The sequence below is a fragment of the Malurus melanocephalus genome, unplaced genomic scaffold (genome assembly GCF_030028575.1).
Source record: "Malurus melanocephalus ecotype Western Australia unplaced genomic scaffold, MMel_1.1 scaffold_6, whole genome shotgun sequence".
Classification (NCBI taxonomy): Eukaryota; Metazoa; Chordata; class Aves; order Passeriformes; family Maluridae; genus Malurus; species Malurus melanocephalus.
This window is the reverse complement of record NW_026623238.1, coordinates 920,630-939,346: the sequence shown is the minus strand read 5'-3', so window position 1 is coordinate 939,346 and position 18,717 is coordinate 920,630. Positions and strand designations below refer to the sequence as shown.

Below are 18,717 nucleotides of genomic sequence, written 5' to 3'. Positions count from 1 at the left end.
TGAATAAGTCTGTGAGGCTAACAGGAAATAACAAACATATAAGAATTCTGATTTAGCTGTGTAACAGCTGAACATTATTTCCATAGGAGCCAAGAAGTGGTAGGAGTTACACATTTTACTTCTACATCAATACTGAGAGGGCAAAATAGAGTGACACAGCAAAATAGTTTATAGAAAGGTTACTACTTTCAGCATTTCCATCATCGCTTCCTACTGTATCTCCAAAGAGTTAATACCATCCATTTACTAACTACACGTATAAATAAAAGTGACCATCAGGTTCCTGGCTACAAAACTCCTAAAATCTCTACCTACAGCAGCTCAAAAATCTCTGAATTCTCTGCTGCTTTTCACAACTTTCTACATGCCTTTTAGTCAACCACTTTGTGATTTTATATAAAGATGAAAAAAACAGAACAGAATGCTGGAAAAAATGTGGTAGACATTGCAGTACAAGTCTAGTACTTAATATTTGRAATTCCTTGAGTTACTCAATTACTGCCCCTTGTTACAACATCCTGCAACAAAGTGATACCAGGCTTACACAAAAAAAATCTGAAATATACACATATACACAGACCACAGTTCCTACCAGATTTGCTGTATCATCTCAGCATTCACAGAGAGCTTAATTTTTTGTGGAAAGTAACACTTTGGTGAGCAAGCAAACTTCTTCCTCTTTGACAAAGCATCAGTCTGCTGATTTAAGAATAAACTTTTCCTACATGGATCATTTGTAAAAATTTCATAAGCATGGTTTGATAAGTCTTCTAAGTTGATATTAAAAAGGTGAAAGAAAAAAAAAACAGAAAAGAAAAAAAGGTTTTACCAGTATTTCTATTTAGACTGAAAATCTTTCTCACCCGTCTGTTGAGAGCAGTTTTGCTACCAAGCTTTGTCATGTCTCCAAGACTGTTTTGAGAAACTCTCCTGTCAACCTCTTCATGCAATCCTATGAAAAGGAAAACAAAGGTAGGTATTTTCTCAAGTCATATACATTTGACTGATCTATAAAAATAACACTAATGATGTGCCAATTACTGAAACAKTTCTTACCAAAACCCAGATTTTGATTCATTGGTTTTGTAATGCTCATATCACCCTCCTGCAAAACCTTACCTGCATTATCTCCATAGGGAATATCCCCATTGGTTGTTGAAGCTACCATCAGTTTTTTTGCATTACTAAGGCCTCTGCTGTTCAGAAAAACAGGCAAATGGACAATATTTCGCATGTAATCGTGACCATTTATGTTTGAATCACGTAGAACACTGTTGAGATTCTGGTTAATTGCCTTGATAATAATGTGTGGGTCACTTGCAAAAATTGCAATGAACGGGCCTTTTGAAAACAAGACTCTCACCTGTAAAAAAGYAGACAGCACACCTTGTTAGTAATAACTAACTGTAGCTGCAGATCATTTCAACATTTGGCTAAACATTTTATATTCTTTCTGTTCAAGGAATAAACCTGAGAGGCCGAGAGATGTATAGAGATGTCAGCTTCTTCCATACGAGATATCTAATGCTAAGAACTTCTCCATAGTTAGAAATAAGCACAGTCAACAACTTAACAGYAGAATTTACAGCATTTACAGAAGCATCACCAGAGATGCATCATGCAGTGATGTCCCAGGCCCTAAAAATATCTAGTGTGTAAGTATTTTTCAACTAAAGTACTTCAAGGGTAAATATAAAAAACTCTCCAAACATTGTAAATTGGTTTCAACAGAAAAATTAGTCTACATTTGATTATTTCAAACCTTTTCAAAAGTACTAACATGGAATTTAATTTTCAACTTTTAAAACCTACCACTCTTAGCATTATAGTTATGCCCATGTACACAAATGTTAAATACCACAACATAGCCTCCTCTCTACAGAAAACACCAATAACTGTATGTATATGAGCTCATCTGTGGAAGCAATCATGCATATAATCCAGAGGTTATCTTTATAAAATGATCCAACTCACAGTATCAAGCATCTGTAAAACCTTGTCCTGTTCACAAGCATCCAATCCATCAATAATTACAACRAGCCTTGTCTGATTCTGAGTGAAGCTGTCAATGGTTTTTGCCATTTTGGCCATCAGTTCCACTTCACATTTCAAAACCTATAAAAATGAAAGACAAAKAAGGAAACTGATAAGAATACATACACTTTCTTTTGCAGATTGCTATTTATCCCAAAAATACTTCAATAAGATTAGAAGAATAAATACTCAGAGTAAAAAGTCCTAAAATGTCACTTCCAACATAATAATTTCCTATTTGAACAAAAAYGCACAGCAGAAACACTTATTTCACTTTGACATAACAAACTACTCTTATTTAAATTCCATTACAATGTTATTTAAGAAAGTAGTATTTATGCACAGTAAAACATTATTTCAGAAGTAAATAAAAGAGCATTTGTAGCTTCAGCTAGTCCTCAAAAATTGCTTTGCATAAAATGTACAGCAAAATTCTCTATCTGCCTTCCAGCCAAGCACATTATGCTATTACTTTAATGCTCAGTCATTGCTATTCAAGATATGCAGTGTGAAGATATGTTAAGCTTTTCAATATCGTTACACAAGTAATAATCACCCATAACATAGAAACAAAGGTGGAATTCACCACCCTAATTTCAGTAGCTAATAACTRGATATTAAAATCTGATTTCTTCACCACTAGATTCATTACAATGTGCACAAGAAGATGACATAAAACAGACGATCAGCTCTCCTGAAATACCTGCTTCTCTCCTTTCATGGTAAAGGGTGAACCTAACCCCTAGAGGGCTGAAGTTATATTGGATAAATAGCACTCAAAAAACAACTGTCATGAAACACAGTACCAAGACACAATCAGATCTTCTGCACTGCAAAAACATGACACCAGGCATGTTGGCATCAGAAGGGATTCACCTTTCTCAAAGGGCAAAGAAAGCCTTTGACCAGAAGCCAGCAGAGTTAACTGACAGAGCTTTAAACAAGACATGATGGAGGAGGGTGATACTATCAGGCTTGCCCATAACAAGCTGAGGGATGACACACCAAGGTTGGATGGATTGCTAGTGAGGGCCCTCAGCTGGTGGCTCTGAGATGTGTTGGCCACACTGGAGCACACTTGAAGTCTCATGGAGATCAGCCAGGARCTCCTGAGGTAACAGAASTCRGCAGGGAAACACCACTGGAATAAGWGAGARGAATACCCTTTAATTCCTTTAAGAAGATGACATGGCTGATGGTCCAGCTGAGGTGCCCCTAGCCAGTGCACACAGCAYGGGCAACTAACAGGAGGAGGTGGAAGCCACTGTGCTGACAGAAAGCTATGACCTAGCTGCCATTCCAGAAACTTGAAGAATCCTGTTACTGGAGTGCAACTAATTGATGGCTACAGGCTGTTCAAAAGGGATGTGAGACAAAGGAGGGGAGGAGGGGATGCACTCTATATCAAGAGATGGATAGATTGCAAAGAGATGCCTGTGAGAAGCAGCCACAAACTACTTGAGTCAGTGCATAAAATCAAAGACCAGACTGATAAATGACACCTTGGGGTTTGTGTCTATAACAGGACTGATCAAGGGGAGGCCATTGATGAAGACTTTGTGTTCCAGCTACAGGAGGCATCATACTCATGGGCTCTCATCCTCCTGGGGACTTAGATGACCACAACATCTAGAAATGTAGCCTCACAAGCTGTCAGCAATCCAGGAGACTGGAGGAATGCACACAGGATAACTTCTTCAGCCAGGTAACAGACAAGCCTCACCAGAAGGGAAGTAACTGGACCTGACGGTCACTAAYGTGAGCTAATTGGGGATGTCAAGAGTGGAGGCAGCCTGGGCTGCAGTAATCACACACTCGTGGGGTGTGCAGTCCTGAAGGAATATTGGTGAAGAAGTAAAGTCAGGATMCTGAATTTTAGGTAAGTGAACTTTTAGCTCTTTAAATAGATAGCCTGCAGGACCCACTGGAAAACTGCCCTCAAGAACAACAGAGCTGGCAGACCTTCAAGGATGCTTTTTATGGAGCACCTAAACTTGCAATCCCCAGGTACAAGAAAACTAGCAAGGAAGACTAAAAGGTGGCTACGCTGAGTAGAGAACTGCTGGTCAAACTAAAGACCAAGAAATAAATGCACAGGCAGTGRAAGCAAGCACGGGTATCCTAGGAAGAGTATAGGGACACAGACTGCTTGTGAAGGCACATAGTGAGGGCAAGGCACAACTGGAGCTGAACTTGTCAAGAGATGCAAAAAATAACAAAGGGTCAATGGCTCAGTGTCCCAAGTGAAATCAGTGGCAAGTGGTATCCCTCAGGGGTCCATATTAGGAYCAGTGTTATTTACTATCTGCATTAATGACATGAATGAAGGGATCAAGTGCATCATCAGCACATTTGCAGACGATACCACACTGATGTGGTGCAGTTGACACACCTGAGGGATGGGATGCCACCCAGAAGGGCCTGGACAAGATCAAGAAGTGGGCTTATGAGGTTCAACAAGGCCAAGTGCAAGGCCTTGCACCTGTGAATTGACTCCCTGGTATCAGTCCAGGCTGGGGGATGGAGGAATTGAGAGCAGCCCKGCTGAGGACTTGRCAGAGCTGGTGGTGAGAGGCTGGACACAATCCAGACATGCAGCCCAGAAAGCCAAACGTGTTCTGGGCTGCATCCAAAGCCCCGTGGGCAGCAGGGGAGGGAGGAGATTCTGCCCCTCTGCTCTGCTCTGGTGAGACCCCACCTGCAGTGCTGCATCTAGCTGTGCACTCCTCAGCATGGGAATGACACCAGTGTGTTGGAAGTCCACAGAAGGCCACAAAGATGATTAGAGAGAAGGAGCACCTCTGCTGTGATGAAAGGCTCAGATAATTGCAGTTGTTCAGCCTCGAAAGGATAAGATTCTGGGGAGATGTTATCATGGGTTTCCAGTATCTAAAGAGGCCTATAAGTAGCATGAGGACAAACCTTTTAGCAGGGCCTGTTGCAAGAGGAAAAGGGAGAATGGTTTTAAAAACTGAAGGACAGTCAATTTACATTAGCTATAAGAAAGAAGTTTGTTTGAAATGAGGGTGGTAAAGCACTGGCACAGATTGCTGAGAGAAGTTGTGGACGCCCATCCTTGGAAACAGTCAAGGTCAGGTTGGATGGGGCTCTGAGCAGCCTGATTTAATTGAAGACATCCCTGTTCACTGCAGGAAGACTGGACTGGCTGATCTTTAAAAGGTCACCCTCTCCACTCAAACTATGCTATGATTCTATAAAAAGTAATGGTACAACAGATTTTTATACAATATATTGGCTGTAATCTACAAAGGTAACCACAATGATGCTACATTTTACTTTAAAATAGGAACATATAGGATCTCTGATGACAGCCTGAGGGTATAATACTTATCAGTTTACAAATACAGGCCAGCAAAACAATAGTATTTTCAATCATTTTTCATAAAATACGTGGTCTGTTTTGGAATTTCTTTCAGCACTACAACTCCTTTCTTAACAAAGAAGTCTTGCAGACAGACAAAGTTAGGCTTGCTTTTTCACCTTTAGAAGATAGTTAAAGTTATTCTTTCTAACACTATGATCTAAAGTAAACTTTTACTAAATACTGGTAATTTAGAATTGTTTTCCACGTATTTTCTTCCCAGCAAAAATAGTGTCAGAAAACTGAAAGCTTAACCCAAATTTAACATTCCTGATTAAGTGGACAGATCTCATACACTAAGCACAATTACCACTGGCACAGAAGTGTTCCCTTCAGAAAAAACTCACCAAGTCTCATTCTCCTGTTGTGAGACTTGCTCTGATTAAATTCATCATGCCCCAATTTAATAATACTCCAYGTTTGGAGGTTTGTTACAATTCCTCTAATGGCCAATTCATATAAATGCTCACCTTCATGAACCCCTCGCTTTTCAACTTGTGAAGCTTGGAGGCAGCATTGTGAAGACGTTTTCTCTGAGAATTCAGAACTGAATCCATCACCTGCCACCATGTGCGGCAATTCAAGAAAAAGGCCAAACCAACAACACAGGTCACYGTTATTAGAATAACATTCACTGTCATGTTGGCTGATTCCACATTAAAAATCGCCAACAGAGCAATTGCAGAAACAACACAAGACAAGATGAACAGGAAAATCACGAAGGATGGGAGGCAGCAAGTTTTCTTCCATTTCTTTTTACCTAGGAAACAAGTATTGCTGTTAGAATTAATGTACAAYGTAATGAAAGGTGAATGCAAAATCTATTAACTTGCATACTTCTCATAAAACACTAAATGGCACAAAAGCTTACTGCACTGTTACCATCCAGCCACATATGGAAAAAAATTATCTATTATTTGCCAAAATTCTTGGAAATTATGAAGCAGAGATAYTCCTTTAATCTACAGTTTATTTCCATCATTTCAAGAGAAATCTTGGATGGAAATGACAATTTTGTATCACCCCTTTTGCGGCATCTCTTTGTAAAGTGTATTTATGTAAATAAATGGTAGGAAAACAGTATGGGAACTGCTCAGTTTTAAACTGGAACCTGGTATTTACATAATCTAATAGCAATGGTGCCACTGAAGAACTAAACCAAAATTGCAACCTGCAACCTGAGGCCTTCTTTCTTGCATGCTGAAACACACACAAAYGAGAGGGCTGCAGCACATTTGGTTTGGACAGATCACAAGGGCCCCAGAAGAGAGCACAGAGCTTCTGACTTCAAATGGATTGATAAGAAAGAAACAAATACTGCAGCTGGAGCTTAGCACAGCTAAATCAGTGACCAAAGAAACAGTATTTTTTAAAGCAGCAGTCCCTTCCTTTAGGACCTGTACACATCGAGTGGTGTAYATCTACAATATTGCTATCTTCTCTACACATCTGTTGATAACAAAGAACAGAAGAGCAATGATCTRAAACACAACTATGGCAGCTAAAGATCAGTATTTGAACTGGAAGGAAAAAATCAAATTTTAAATATGCTAAGTGGAATGAAGGCTTATACATGGCCCATAATATTCTCTACACCAAGGTTATGAGCTGCAAAGATTTTTCACATTGCTGACATATATGACACATGGGATTGTGCTGCAGGACAAAGCAACAGAAATGCATAATGACAGAAGTGGGGGGCAAGAAAACAAAGGATAACAGCTCAGMTATAAATAGAGTCAGTTCTAGACATAAGTAGAAATGTGAGCATCCTCTTACTAGAAAGAGATGATAGAACTGGATTAGAGAGACACTTAAGAATCATGAAAAATGAAATAAGAATTGAAAGARGCTTGTCTGCAAATTTACAGACATAACAAAAATTTAAGATACAGAAGGCTAAAAATAAACCTGTATGAAAWTTCTATGAACATCTAGAGGTAATAAACTTATAACCCTGGACTTGTAAACAGTTGGAGAAAAGGAGTGAATGTGCAAAATCATCAAACAGAAAAAAWTAATTTRAAAATCAATTAGATAATTAGAAAGAGCATAAGGAAGGCAACAAAGCCAAGAAATACAAAYGAAGATTACAAATGAAAGGGAAAAGATGATTACTGCAAATTATCATAAAAAGCCAGCACTACACTGCCATTCTCAAGACAACTTCAGGAGAAATTACAGCATCATGAAAGCTGTTTCACCAAGTTTAAGTAGAGGAATTGCAGAATCTAAGATGGAAAAAAAGTGAGTAAAATTGCACACATCCCCTTCATAAAGAACACTAAATGCATTTGAGAAAGAACAATGAAAAGTAAATCGTATTCAGCTCACAGATCACATGTTTTTTACAGCCTCTGCAGGAMAGAAGAGTCTAAACATTTCACTTTGTGAGAGGTGACTGATTTCTCAATGTGTGGACAAAAAATAAGAGAATTAACTGACACAGACTAAATTTAAAAGTACAAATAAGTCCTCAACGAATTGAAAGGTAAGCTCAAGAACTCTTTCTTCATGATATCATACTCTAAGATGTGTATTCATTTTTCTAGGAATCTACRGATGGGACAGAATAAAAATGTTTGTCCCATTTGGATCAAGTAGGTACATTTCATCCCATCTTACTAGCACTGATCACAGCAATTTACAGGCTTGGACCTACATGTTCTACACATTTACTGTTTCCAAGAGTAAATAGTTGTCTCTCATAAAAGCTCTAAATTAGAATCTAATGAATGAAACAAACTCAAGATCTTAGCAATACACAAAAACATACATTTCCCTTTAACTGACTTACATACAACAACTTAATTGGTATGGAAATATGCTGCATCTATAAGGATGTAATGTAAAGAWACATTTCCATTGACATTTCTGAAAACTGTATTTCACAGAAGACATTCCCTTATTATATTAATAAAATCAAGATTAGCAAATAAAATGAGGCATTTTTTTCTCTTCCAAACAATACAAAGAGCTTCTCCTCTATGAATCTCTGCATGGCTACAACAATTTCTAAAAAGAGCTTATAATGCGAGAAACAGAAGCCTTGGTAACAGCGCACTGAAATGGAATAATCGGAAATGTCATTCAGGTAAAAAAAAAAACCTTGTGTATCTTCTGTCTTGAAAACTCGAAATAGCCTTGTTGCTAGGAAACCAAATTCCCTTTCACACGCATCAGAGAGGGTAGCAATCATCTCAGCCAGTGAAGTCTCTCCACCTACACTGGACAGTCTATTGTAGTCAGTAAACAAAAATCTGAAAGAGAAAAAAACAYGTGTTTTGTATACTTCAGAAAGTTTTAAATATTTTCTGGCAACCAAAACAAAAGTCTTGCTGCATCTCTGTAGCCAGAAGTTTTTTTAAGTGGCACAAAATGCAAAACACTTAAATATTTAATTTTCAAAAAATTCTACATGGAATTTAACTACTTCTCCATTTATCAACCTTTTCTTTGCCCCACTTCCTATTCTAAAACTTGATYTCTTAAGAAGATAAAAATGGTCACATCACAAACAGCACCTCAGATGGCATCATTAACAGCACCTCAGATGACAGTAAAAACATTAAAGTATCTTTACGATGCTGAAGTATAATATTGACTAGTATCTTTAAAACTGCATTCTGCTCTATTTTKAAATATTTATAGAGGATTAAAAAAATTACAGAAGCACAAGATCACATACAAGCACCATGAGGCTAAAATAGAAATCTTTAAACAATAGAAGTAAATGAAATTTAAAAAACATATGGCATAAATTTTCTTGTTTTCAGGTAAACTAGAAGCTTTGAACAGTCTGATGCTCTTCTTACAGGGAAGAAAAAAAMCCCAAATTTTAACAGAAGTAATTGGTGAAACAAGCATTAACATACATACTACATAATACACTACACCAGAAAATTCTTACTTTGTCTAGWATGAATTTTTATTAGTACAACAGCCAAAATCCCAAATTTTAAAAAGCACTAACTTTCASTAACTTCAGCAGATAGTAGCGTTTTTAAGAAAAACTATCTTCTTCACACTGAAAAGCTTAACTACATGACCCTCTAGGGCTACTGTTTTTCAAACTGGAATCTCAAAAAATTTKAATATGAAGTTAAACATGCAAAGTTTAAGAAGTATCAGAGTAAGCCTGACTGATACATTCAAGAGTAAATAAATGAAATAACTAACCTGACAGGTAAAGCTTTAGTGGTTTGCTCTGGTAATTCTGGTGGGTTCACAAACATGAGTTTGAGAAGCAACTCTAAATAGCCAACATGTCKTGCCAACCTTGTACTTAACACCCAGGCCCAGTTCCATCTCTCCCCTTCTCTCCGGCCACCAAAGTAAATTACAGCTAAAATATTAAAAATCAAAAAGATGTTATGGTTTTATTTCAGTCAACGTTCATAAMTGAAAGAATCATGACATTTGAACAGATAAAGCATGGAGTTCTTTAAAAAAAGTTAAGGAACTTCTCGCAGTTAGGCTAAAAATGAGAGTAACACAATGAAATTAATAAAATTATTCTTTGTTTTTGAGAATGCCCTCTCACAAATTGCATGCAAAACACAAGGGCCAAACCGAGTCTTATATTCTATAAAACCATTTAGTATTTTTTCAGAATGGCAATACATGACTACAAAATAATGCTGAATTTCAAAAATGGATAAAAACTTCATGAATTCCATGTAAGACTTACTAAAGAAAATGTAGAGAACAGCTAATAAACTGAGTGACACCGCTATTCCAAGCTTTGCGTCCACTGTGAAAGCAAGTAATAAACCCAAACCACCACACAGCAAAAGTGTGAGGAAYACAATAAGCCAGGAGAACTGAAACAGAGGTTCAATCTGCTGTCCTGCAAAAGTCTTCATTTCATCTAAAACAAAAAGACAAAGACCAGTTAACACATGAAGCCACTCAGGAACAGATCATTTTAGAAAATACAGTTTTTTCAGCAGACCTGTACAACTTAGCCTGATTATTGGTCCAAAAAAAGACAATGCTTGAATTCTTGTTCAAATATTAGTGCAAAACCCTGTTTTCATCCATGCAATGAATGAAAACATTTAAATACACAATACTCACATTTTTTGCTGCAGATTTTCTACTTTTGAAAACATATTAAAAGTGATGCCACTTCTTATACTCCTTCAAAAGTGTAAAACATATGTAATGACGCTAAAAAAACATAAATCCACCATATCTGTCAAAACCCGCCCCCATCTCCCAAAATCTCAGTCACTGAAACATAGACTGTGCTCCTCGGTCAGATATAACAGTACCACGTGAAYGCTTCAGTAGTATTTCCGTTTGTTGACTCTTATTTAATAACACAGGAATTCCTGAAGGAACTTACTTAGGTTCTATGAATAAGAAACAATAGATACACAATAGATCCAGAATAAAAACAGAAATGARGAACAGGAAGAAAACACTGAGAAAGTGTTTCAGAAATACAAGAGCTCTTCAGCAATAAATATCACAGACAAAACACATACAGTTTTTGTTTATAATATGGAACATGAGGTGAAAAAATGAATGCAGAGATCCCATTTTGGATAATACAGACATCACAGAAAGTAAGAAACACCGAGACTGGTAGAAGATTCTGAATTGTATTGCAACATCTCAGAAAAACAGCCTTTATCAGAAAGTGCTAAAACTAAGTAAGATGCCTATGCCCACCAGGAAAATATTGATTCATTTCACATACTGCATTTGCTTYCTTCTGTCATTTCACAAAGTTCAAAAAACTCAAAGTAAGAAAGAGGAAAGGGGAAGAAAACTAGACGCAAAGAAAATACACTACAGAGAATAAAATATTAATAACCTGAAAATTGTTCTTACCACAGTAAAATTTAAATCYTTTCATCATAGAAACAGAGACCAGACACAACACTACCTGGACAAACAACCCTGACAAAAAACTAGTAACTCCCATGTGATCCTTTTTGAAGATAAATAGATAAAGACTAAATCAAGTTTTTACCTTCCAGTTTCTTGAGCAGGAAAGATTTTCCACTTCCCCATTGTGCATACAAGCCTACACAGATGGGTGGCTGCATGGTTGGCTCACTCAGAATATCAGCCAAAGCACTGCTGTACAGATCATAACCMAGCATGTCACCATCAGATTCCGTGGGAGACAAGTGCCCTGCAACACAAATACTGTGCTACACAACTTTGACTTAAGAAACATCTTTAATATGACAATTGTCATACAGAAAGTCATGACACCCGTATTTGTATATATACTCCTCCCATATAACAGTTGTTATTATTTGYACATTCCTGTTCAAAGGAATTTTAAATTATGCACATAAATGATCCATAATTATCACAACTATTAAAGCTAACCACAAGATTCAACATCCCAAACAGAAAGTCAAAGAAAGTAATTTCTAACAAGAAAGATTCAAATAAAAACACAGTGATCAACAGAAATCATATGGTAAAAGGTATATTTGACCTTTACCAGGCTTTTAGAATGATGGGGGGTTTCTGCCACCTGATTTTTTTAGCCTTCCCATTAATTCCAAGATTAAAAAACCTGTTGCCGTTTCTCAATACATAATTGAATAAACTGGATTTTCCATATATGAGTGTTAAAAAAAAAATACTTATACTTACTGGCACCAAATATCTGTGTTAAAATACTCTTCTGGTGGCTACAGTCAATATTGTAAGGAGTTTCTCCTGTTTTGTTGGGTCTATAAAGCAATCGACCATCTTTCGGATTTCTTAGGAGTAATTCAGCAAGTTTACGGCTTCTTCCCCGAATAGCAATGTGAAGAGGAGTATCTCCTTTCTGAAATTAAGTGAAAAAATGGTAATATCTGACATGAATCCCTAAGATTATGGACAGACCATATGTTAATCGTGTTTCAGATACATTCTTTCCTTGAAATAAATCTTAAGGCACTTTCACAAGCCTCAGTGCCTYACAGCAAGCATTTTTCCCCTTGAAAAAGCATTACAAATGTTTCAGAGCAGGCATGAGAAAAAGCAGTTGTTAGAAACCTCAGACACTGCCTTCTTTCTTAAATGCTTATATTAATATCCTAAAGWTAATGTCTCTATGTAGAAACAAAGGTCTATTGGCAAACTCAGAGACTTGCTTGGAACAAGAAATAATGCTTGTTATGTCTGCTCAGACTTCTCCAAAAAACTTCTCAGTAAAAGCTTTCTTATTGCATCAAATCAACATRATTACTTATTCATCCTAAATATAATAGCAGGAGATTAAAAAAGTATCAAAAAGTCTTCTTCTATTTAAAAGGTTTGAAGTCAAAGTAGATAACGGATAAGAAGATAGCAGTAACCAGGTGTATTTGTCCCCGGCATCCTTTAGTTTAATGTCTATTAGTCAAAAACTAACATTAGTAACAAATAACTACTCTCTATGCTCTTCTTCAAGTGTTATTAAGAATTAGCTGTCTTCTCTGTTAAAATTTTTTTCCTGGCCTAGATTTTTTTTCTTTTCAATTTACTAAGAAAACCCTAATACAAAACGAAACTRAATCCAACAATATATTAAAGGTGGAAACAAATTTACACCTCAGAATTCTGATCTCTTTATTTATTCAGCATATGGGAGACTAAGCATTTAAGTATTATGGTCAATTTAATTAAGCATATGAGAAGCTCTTTTTCTGCATTAGCCTCAACAACTCTCCACAAAATCCTGTGCAAAACTAAAATGATTAAATATATTAAAGTGAACAAATACTCTTTACCTTGTCTACAGCAGAGACCTTAGCTCCTTTATCCAGAAGAAGCTCTACTATTTCAATATTTCTCATCTTGGTTGCCTTTATAAGCGGTGTTTCTCCATCCTAAAACGGAAAAGTACGCCCAATATAAAGATCTCTGTATACCCAAAACCACAAAAAAAATAGTGATTGGGTAACAAGTTAAATCCAAACTTATAAGATCATTTTAATTAAATACACTACTGTGCAAATAGCAACACTTTAGTGCCTGTGTTTGTGAAAAAGGTATCCCAGACCCAGTTTTCTAGATTGATTAGAAATAAATACAATACATTTCTGTCAATAACAGCCTCAAATAGAGAAAGACAAAATACAGATATAATACACAATATTTGAAGATACTTCAATGCTGTTATCAACTACTTCCTCTTTTTTTTCCTTATTSCTGCACATGTCTGAACTCATGGCTAGTAATATCAGAAACCTCATTCCTCAAATTCCAGCAGCACCTTTATTCCTTACTGTTGGTCATGTCAATGATGCTGAGGTAAAGAATCCACATGTTGCCTGCTATCAAGGATTTAACAGCAAATCATATTTATCAACAAAGGAATATTACTATTGCTGAGCATCCTAATTTCAGAAAAAAAWTTTTTTAACAGTGCGCCAGGTACCTTGCTGGACAAAAACTGAATTCAGTATGATGCTCACATCACATAGGAGTTGAGARAAGAACAGATGTTTGAAAAAGCAATTCAATTAAAATTCTAATTGTTACCTTGGTACATGTCTCAGTATCAGGGTTGCATTGTAAGATATCCCTCACCATTGTAGCATTTCCTTTCTCAACTGCCCAATATAAAGCAGTTTTATTATCCTAAAAAAAGAAAAAAAGAGTATTAAACACTAACAGTATTTTCATTCAGTTGGATTAATTTAAAAAACTGTATTTAAAGTACAACCACTATATACTGAAAATAGCATTAATACAGCAATTTTTAGCACAATTCAAGGCAAAGGTCAACAAATCTAATTGGCACAACAGTAGAATTTATAGGGGGGAGGATGCAAATCTGGCTAGGGAATATAAATCTATTTTGAAAATCTTTGCAAATATATTAAGAGCTTTAAMAATCCAAGCAGACCTATCTTGAAAGTTTCCAAAACTACAGGTAAGTATTCTGTTCTAACTCAAATTCAGAAATTACCCAATGAAATAAAACAACTTTTTTTCAGAGGCCATGSAAGTTAGAAAGCTGTAAAAGTAGATGGACAAGAAAGCCATTACCAAATACCAGAATGCTGATCAGCCCAACATTTTATCAGTAAACCTACGGGGTGGTAAATAGCTGCAAATCTGCTTCTGTCATCTTTTTTCCCCACAGTGATGTGTGCTACCCTAGAAAGTCTTCACACCTGCAATCTTTTTGTAGCCTAGTGACTGCACCATGACTCTTTCCGTTTGATGCACATTTGTGTAAAGACATTTAAGGAAAGCCTCTGAACACACACCACCTTCTAAGCAAGAATGTCAAAGCACCCCTTGCAGCCTTCTGCCTTGCTTGCTTCTTTCACTTGCAGCTCTTTTTCTTCCACTCGTGTGCTTCACAGCAAACTGAGTTTAAAGCCTTTCTCAACAGTTTAACCGGCCTGGTCACTTAGATTTCTTTCCGATCATTTGGGTTTCATCTTCTCTGTCCCTCAGTGAGCTGGCTTCCAAGACATCAGCCTGAGCTGTAGATCAGCTACACAGCTAGGCATAGGTCTGCCAGGTATTCCCAGCTGGGTCCTTGCCCCTYGCAAAAGAGCTGAGGAAAACACCACCTGAGCCCTCACCTGCCCCAACACTTGTTCTCAAGAGCCCTGTGGTCATGTTTTATCTGCTGAAGGTATCTGCCAGCTAATGACCATATGATCGTCAAGGAACAGAGTTGCTGGAAGGCTGGACAAGACTCAGCAATCTTTCTGAAACATCACAAATTTGGGCAGTCAACACATCTCCCCAGAACAGGTCTGGCTGGCAGGCAGSTGCTGCAATGCCAAATAGCAAAGTTGCTCCCAGCAGGGAAGTTGCACTTTGCACTCACTCATCTCTGATTTTGATACTGATGGTCCTAAACTAAAATCTGAAGTGCAGAGCCAGAACCCTCCTCTGACAGAACTGACTGGTGCTGTGCCTCCTGTAAGGCCACAGAAGTATTCTCTGGGATCAACCACTGCAAATGGCTATACAGGCAACCTCACACTGCCAGAAGTTTCCCTGCCACCAAAGAGATTGCATCCTCTTGCTGTTTCTGTATTGCCCCAGTCGTATCAAGATGTTGAAAAGCTTCAGATTTTCAGATCCGTATTAGCAAGAAGCTGRGACATAACGGGTTCCAATGACATGTTAGAGGAAGACATCCAAATGCTACTTTTTCCTGAAAATAAAAACTCGTTGGCTTCTCAAAGAGGCTCTGCATCAGGAATAGCTACTGAACCTCTGCAGCTCTCAGTGTCTAGTTACTTTTGTATGTGTGTGCCAACAACATACAAAACAGAGTGATTTGAATAGCATCAAGTAAAAGAAAGGAAGCTGAATGTAAAAAAAAACAACAAATATCAAGCTCAGTAAGACAGCTTCCAGCCAATGAGCAAAAATAATACCTTAATCAAAGGACAAAAATGAAAGAAGGGGTAGGTAGAAAACCTGGGAATCACTGACAACAGTGTTTAATAGAAAACKACACAGAAAGTTGGTGAAGGACACMAGACGCAACCAAGCACAGTGACAGAACCGCTCTGACAAGATATAATCTCAGGTGCATCACATTTCATTGATATTATATTTAAAATATTACTGAAATCATTATATTAAGTGTCTTTTAAAGTGCATCATTATTTTAAATCTGTTCAGTAGTGCAGATGCAGTAAGTTCAGTTTACATCTTTTGCTTGTCAACCATTATACAAATTAACTGAAAAAACTGTTAACAAGGCATTRCAATTACATATGTCTAATATCATAAAACCTGCCCAGCAATGTGATGTATTTTTACTGWTTGGTGGAATTCTGAATTTCCTGCAGAGCAGACAGAGGAAATTTTAAAGCCTTGTTTAGAAACACAGTATAATTGCTTGGTTATCAAATTCACATTCTATTTAAGAACCAGTCTAACATTTACACTGTTGTACTTACCTGACCTCTGATATCTATATCAGCATATTTATGGAGCAGGGCCCTCACAATTTCAACATGACCACCTCTAACAGCCCCAATCAGCACTGTATCTCCACTCTAGGAAAATTGTGAAAGAATATTGAACATGAATTAATATTATTTACCAAAAAAATAAGTGCAAAACAGAATGAATTATAGCTTCAAAATATACACTATGCCCATTTATATTAAGAAATTTCCAATAATTTTTTTAAACAAGATACAAAAAATAGTTCTATCACTGAAAAAATGGGTATACAATAGAAAAAAATGTGTGACTTTTTTTTTTAAGAGATGAAGCTGTTCAGGAAAACAAACACTCCAAAAATAGGTCTAGCTTAAACCACTATCCTAAAAAAAAAATCATAAATTAATAACAAATGTGAAAAACCCAGTYGTTTTCTGTTCATAAAAGACCAAAAACTCAACAGTAATAACCTCCTTACAATCAGACAAGAATGTTATCTGTCTCCTTGAGATGTTTCACAGCTGCCAAAAGCTCTTCAAGAATTTTGAATAGCATCAAGCTATTTYTTTGGTGCAGATTTGACTGCTATCTTGTTTACATAGACTATGCTGTTACAAAGAAAAAAGCAAAAGGCTGACTTCATCTCAAATAGATCTAAAAAAAAATATTTTGGTGTGGTAAATGGACTTGTATATACATAAAATAAAGTTGCAGTTGTGCCTAAGGCTTCTGATTTTAACTCATTTWAGAACATACTAGAATTTCAGAAATTACCTTATATTCCTGAAATTGCCTAGTACTCCTTTTATGATGAAACAGTRAAAATAAACAGAAGTATAGCAAAATCACAGGTGTGGAACTCAGASAGCTCAGCAGTAGGAACTGCCCCATTAATCAGTCATTGCATACCTGGCTGCAAACCAAGAAATTTTCTTTATCAAAACCTGCTCTAGCATCTGAAACTAAGAGTACTCATTGTTAGGAGTATTTTTGGAATGCAGTCAGCTGTGCTGAAAGCTGTAATTTATCCTTCCTAAATGCACAGAAATGCAGACAATTGTAGAACATTGTGGCAGAAGAGGTGCTAAGAGGGATGCAATGTATTCTCTTAAATATTTATAAGGTTTTGCTTTGGTATGTGCCTGAGGTCAAATTTGTTGTTACATGCAAAACCGTAGCTCAGTACACTGCCATCTAGGAAATGCACTGACACTTGAAATAAAGGAAAATCCATCCAAAAATACTTTTAAATTTATGAGGCAAATATCAAGAAGCTTTCCTCTACTCTCTGCAACCCCAAGCAATCCAATTTAGGGATTGGGAATGTAGCCTCAAAAGTTTATTACCACTCTGAACTAAGTCACTGACTCTGACAGAGTCATCTAAGWTTAGGTATCTAACCAACTACAGCCTCAAGGCTGCAGTGCTTGACCTGTCTCTGACACTTCAGAAAAACCTGACTATCAAGGGGACACTGCAGACAGTCCAAGGCAGCTGTCTAAGCAACCAAATAAAATCCTGRACTGCCAACAAGCAGATTCACAGTCTGGACACTCTTCATGTCACATCTCTACTGAGTAATGAACGTACAGATCAGGTACACAGCGTTACATTTACACCYCTTAACCCATAGCTGAAGTCTTCACATCATATATGCAAGTTTGCTAGTAAAATGTTTCACTGTAAAAGATAAAGGTAAATGCTGAATTAAATAAATTCTTTTTTTACAGAATCCGTGATTTACAGTCTTAACAGCACTACCCCACCCCAAACCCACTGATTAGTTCAGTWTTAGTCTTATGTTACAGATGTGACAGATGGCCTGTGCTCTCAATTCAACAGTCTCAAAGAAAAACAGTAATTTCTGCATTTTATCCTTTACCTTCACATAGCAACATTTAGCACTTAACATAGTTGTAAAATAGCAATACATAAAAATACCCCTAGATGGCAGAAAAATAGCCAGAAAAATCACATATTTACAAACCTGCATATACTGGTATTTAACCATATATTATTTATATATATATATAAACTACATATACATATATATATATAAACTACATATATAAAACTACAATTATGATGAAAATTTACTCACTCTATCAGGAATGTTCACGTAAGTTCCAGCATCAAGAAGATCCTGCACAATTTCCGTGTGTCCCTCCTTTGACGCAATCATCAAAGCTGTATTTCCATCTTTATCTGTTAGGTTTACATTTGGGTTCCTTTTCAGTATTTCTTTTACTGAGTCAGTGTAGCCRCCCTTCACTGCTACAATAAGTGCAGTCATAGAATTCTTTAAATAAAACCAACAGATTTTATTGTACAGCGGATATAGCAATCATCAGCATTTCAAATAACAAGAGAACACTCACTGACACCACTCCCTTAATCATCCAAAYGCTACTTTAGTTTCGTGTTTTAAA

The 18,717-nt window shown here is 36.7% G+C and overlaps 1 protein-coding gene across 2 annotated transcripts in view; it reads right to left on the bottom strand.

Annotated features, from left to right (window-relative positions):
- The window catches only part of KIDINS220 (kinase D interacting substrate 220), a 75,243-nt gene that overhangs the window by 39,304 nt on the left and 17,222 nt on the right, over window positions 1–18,717 (bottom strand). For both annotated transcript variants that reach the window (XM_057371592.1, XM_057371600.1), the window contains exons 8-20: window positions 18,390–18,587; window positions 16,300–16,398; window positions 13,901–13,999; window positions 13,147–13,245; window positions 12,041–12,218; window positions 11,400–11,564; window positions 10,107–10,286; window positions 9,596–9,761; window positions 8,525–8,676; window positions 5,887–6,176; window positions 1,975–2,115; window positions 1,120–1,363; window positions 864–952 (exon numbers count right to left, since the gene is read on the bottom strand). In XM_057371592.1, coding sequence (XP_057227575.1) covers window positions 864–952; window positions 1,120–1,363; window positions 1,975–2,115; window positions 5,887–6,176; window positions 8,525–8,676; window positions 9,596–9,761; window positions 10,107–10,286; window positions 11,400–11,564; window positions 12,041–12,218; window positions 13,147–13,245; window positions 13,901–13,999; window positions 16,300–16,398; window positions 18,390–18,587 — 2,100 coding nt within the window. The remainder of the gene's footprint in view (window positions 1–863; window positions 953–1,119; window positions 1,364–1,974; window positions 2,116–5,886; window positions 6,177–8,524; window positions 8,677–9,595; window positions 9,762–10,106; window positions 10,287–11,399; window positions 11,565–12,040; window positions 12,219–13,146; window positions 13,246–13,900; window positions 14,000–16,299; window positions 16,399–18,389; window positions 18,588–18,717) is intronic.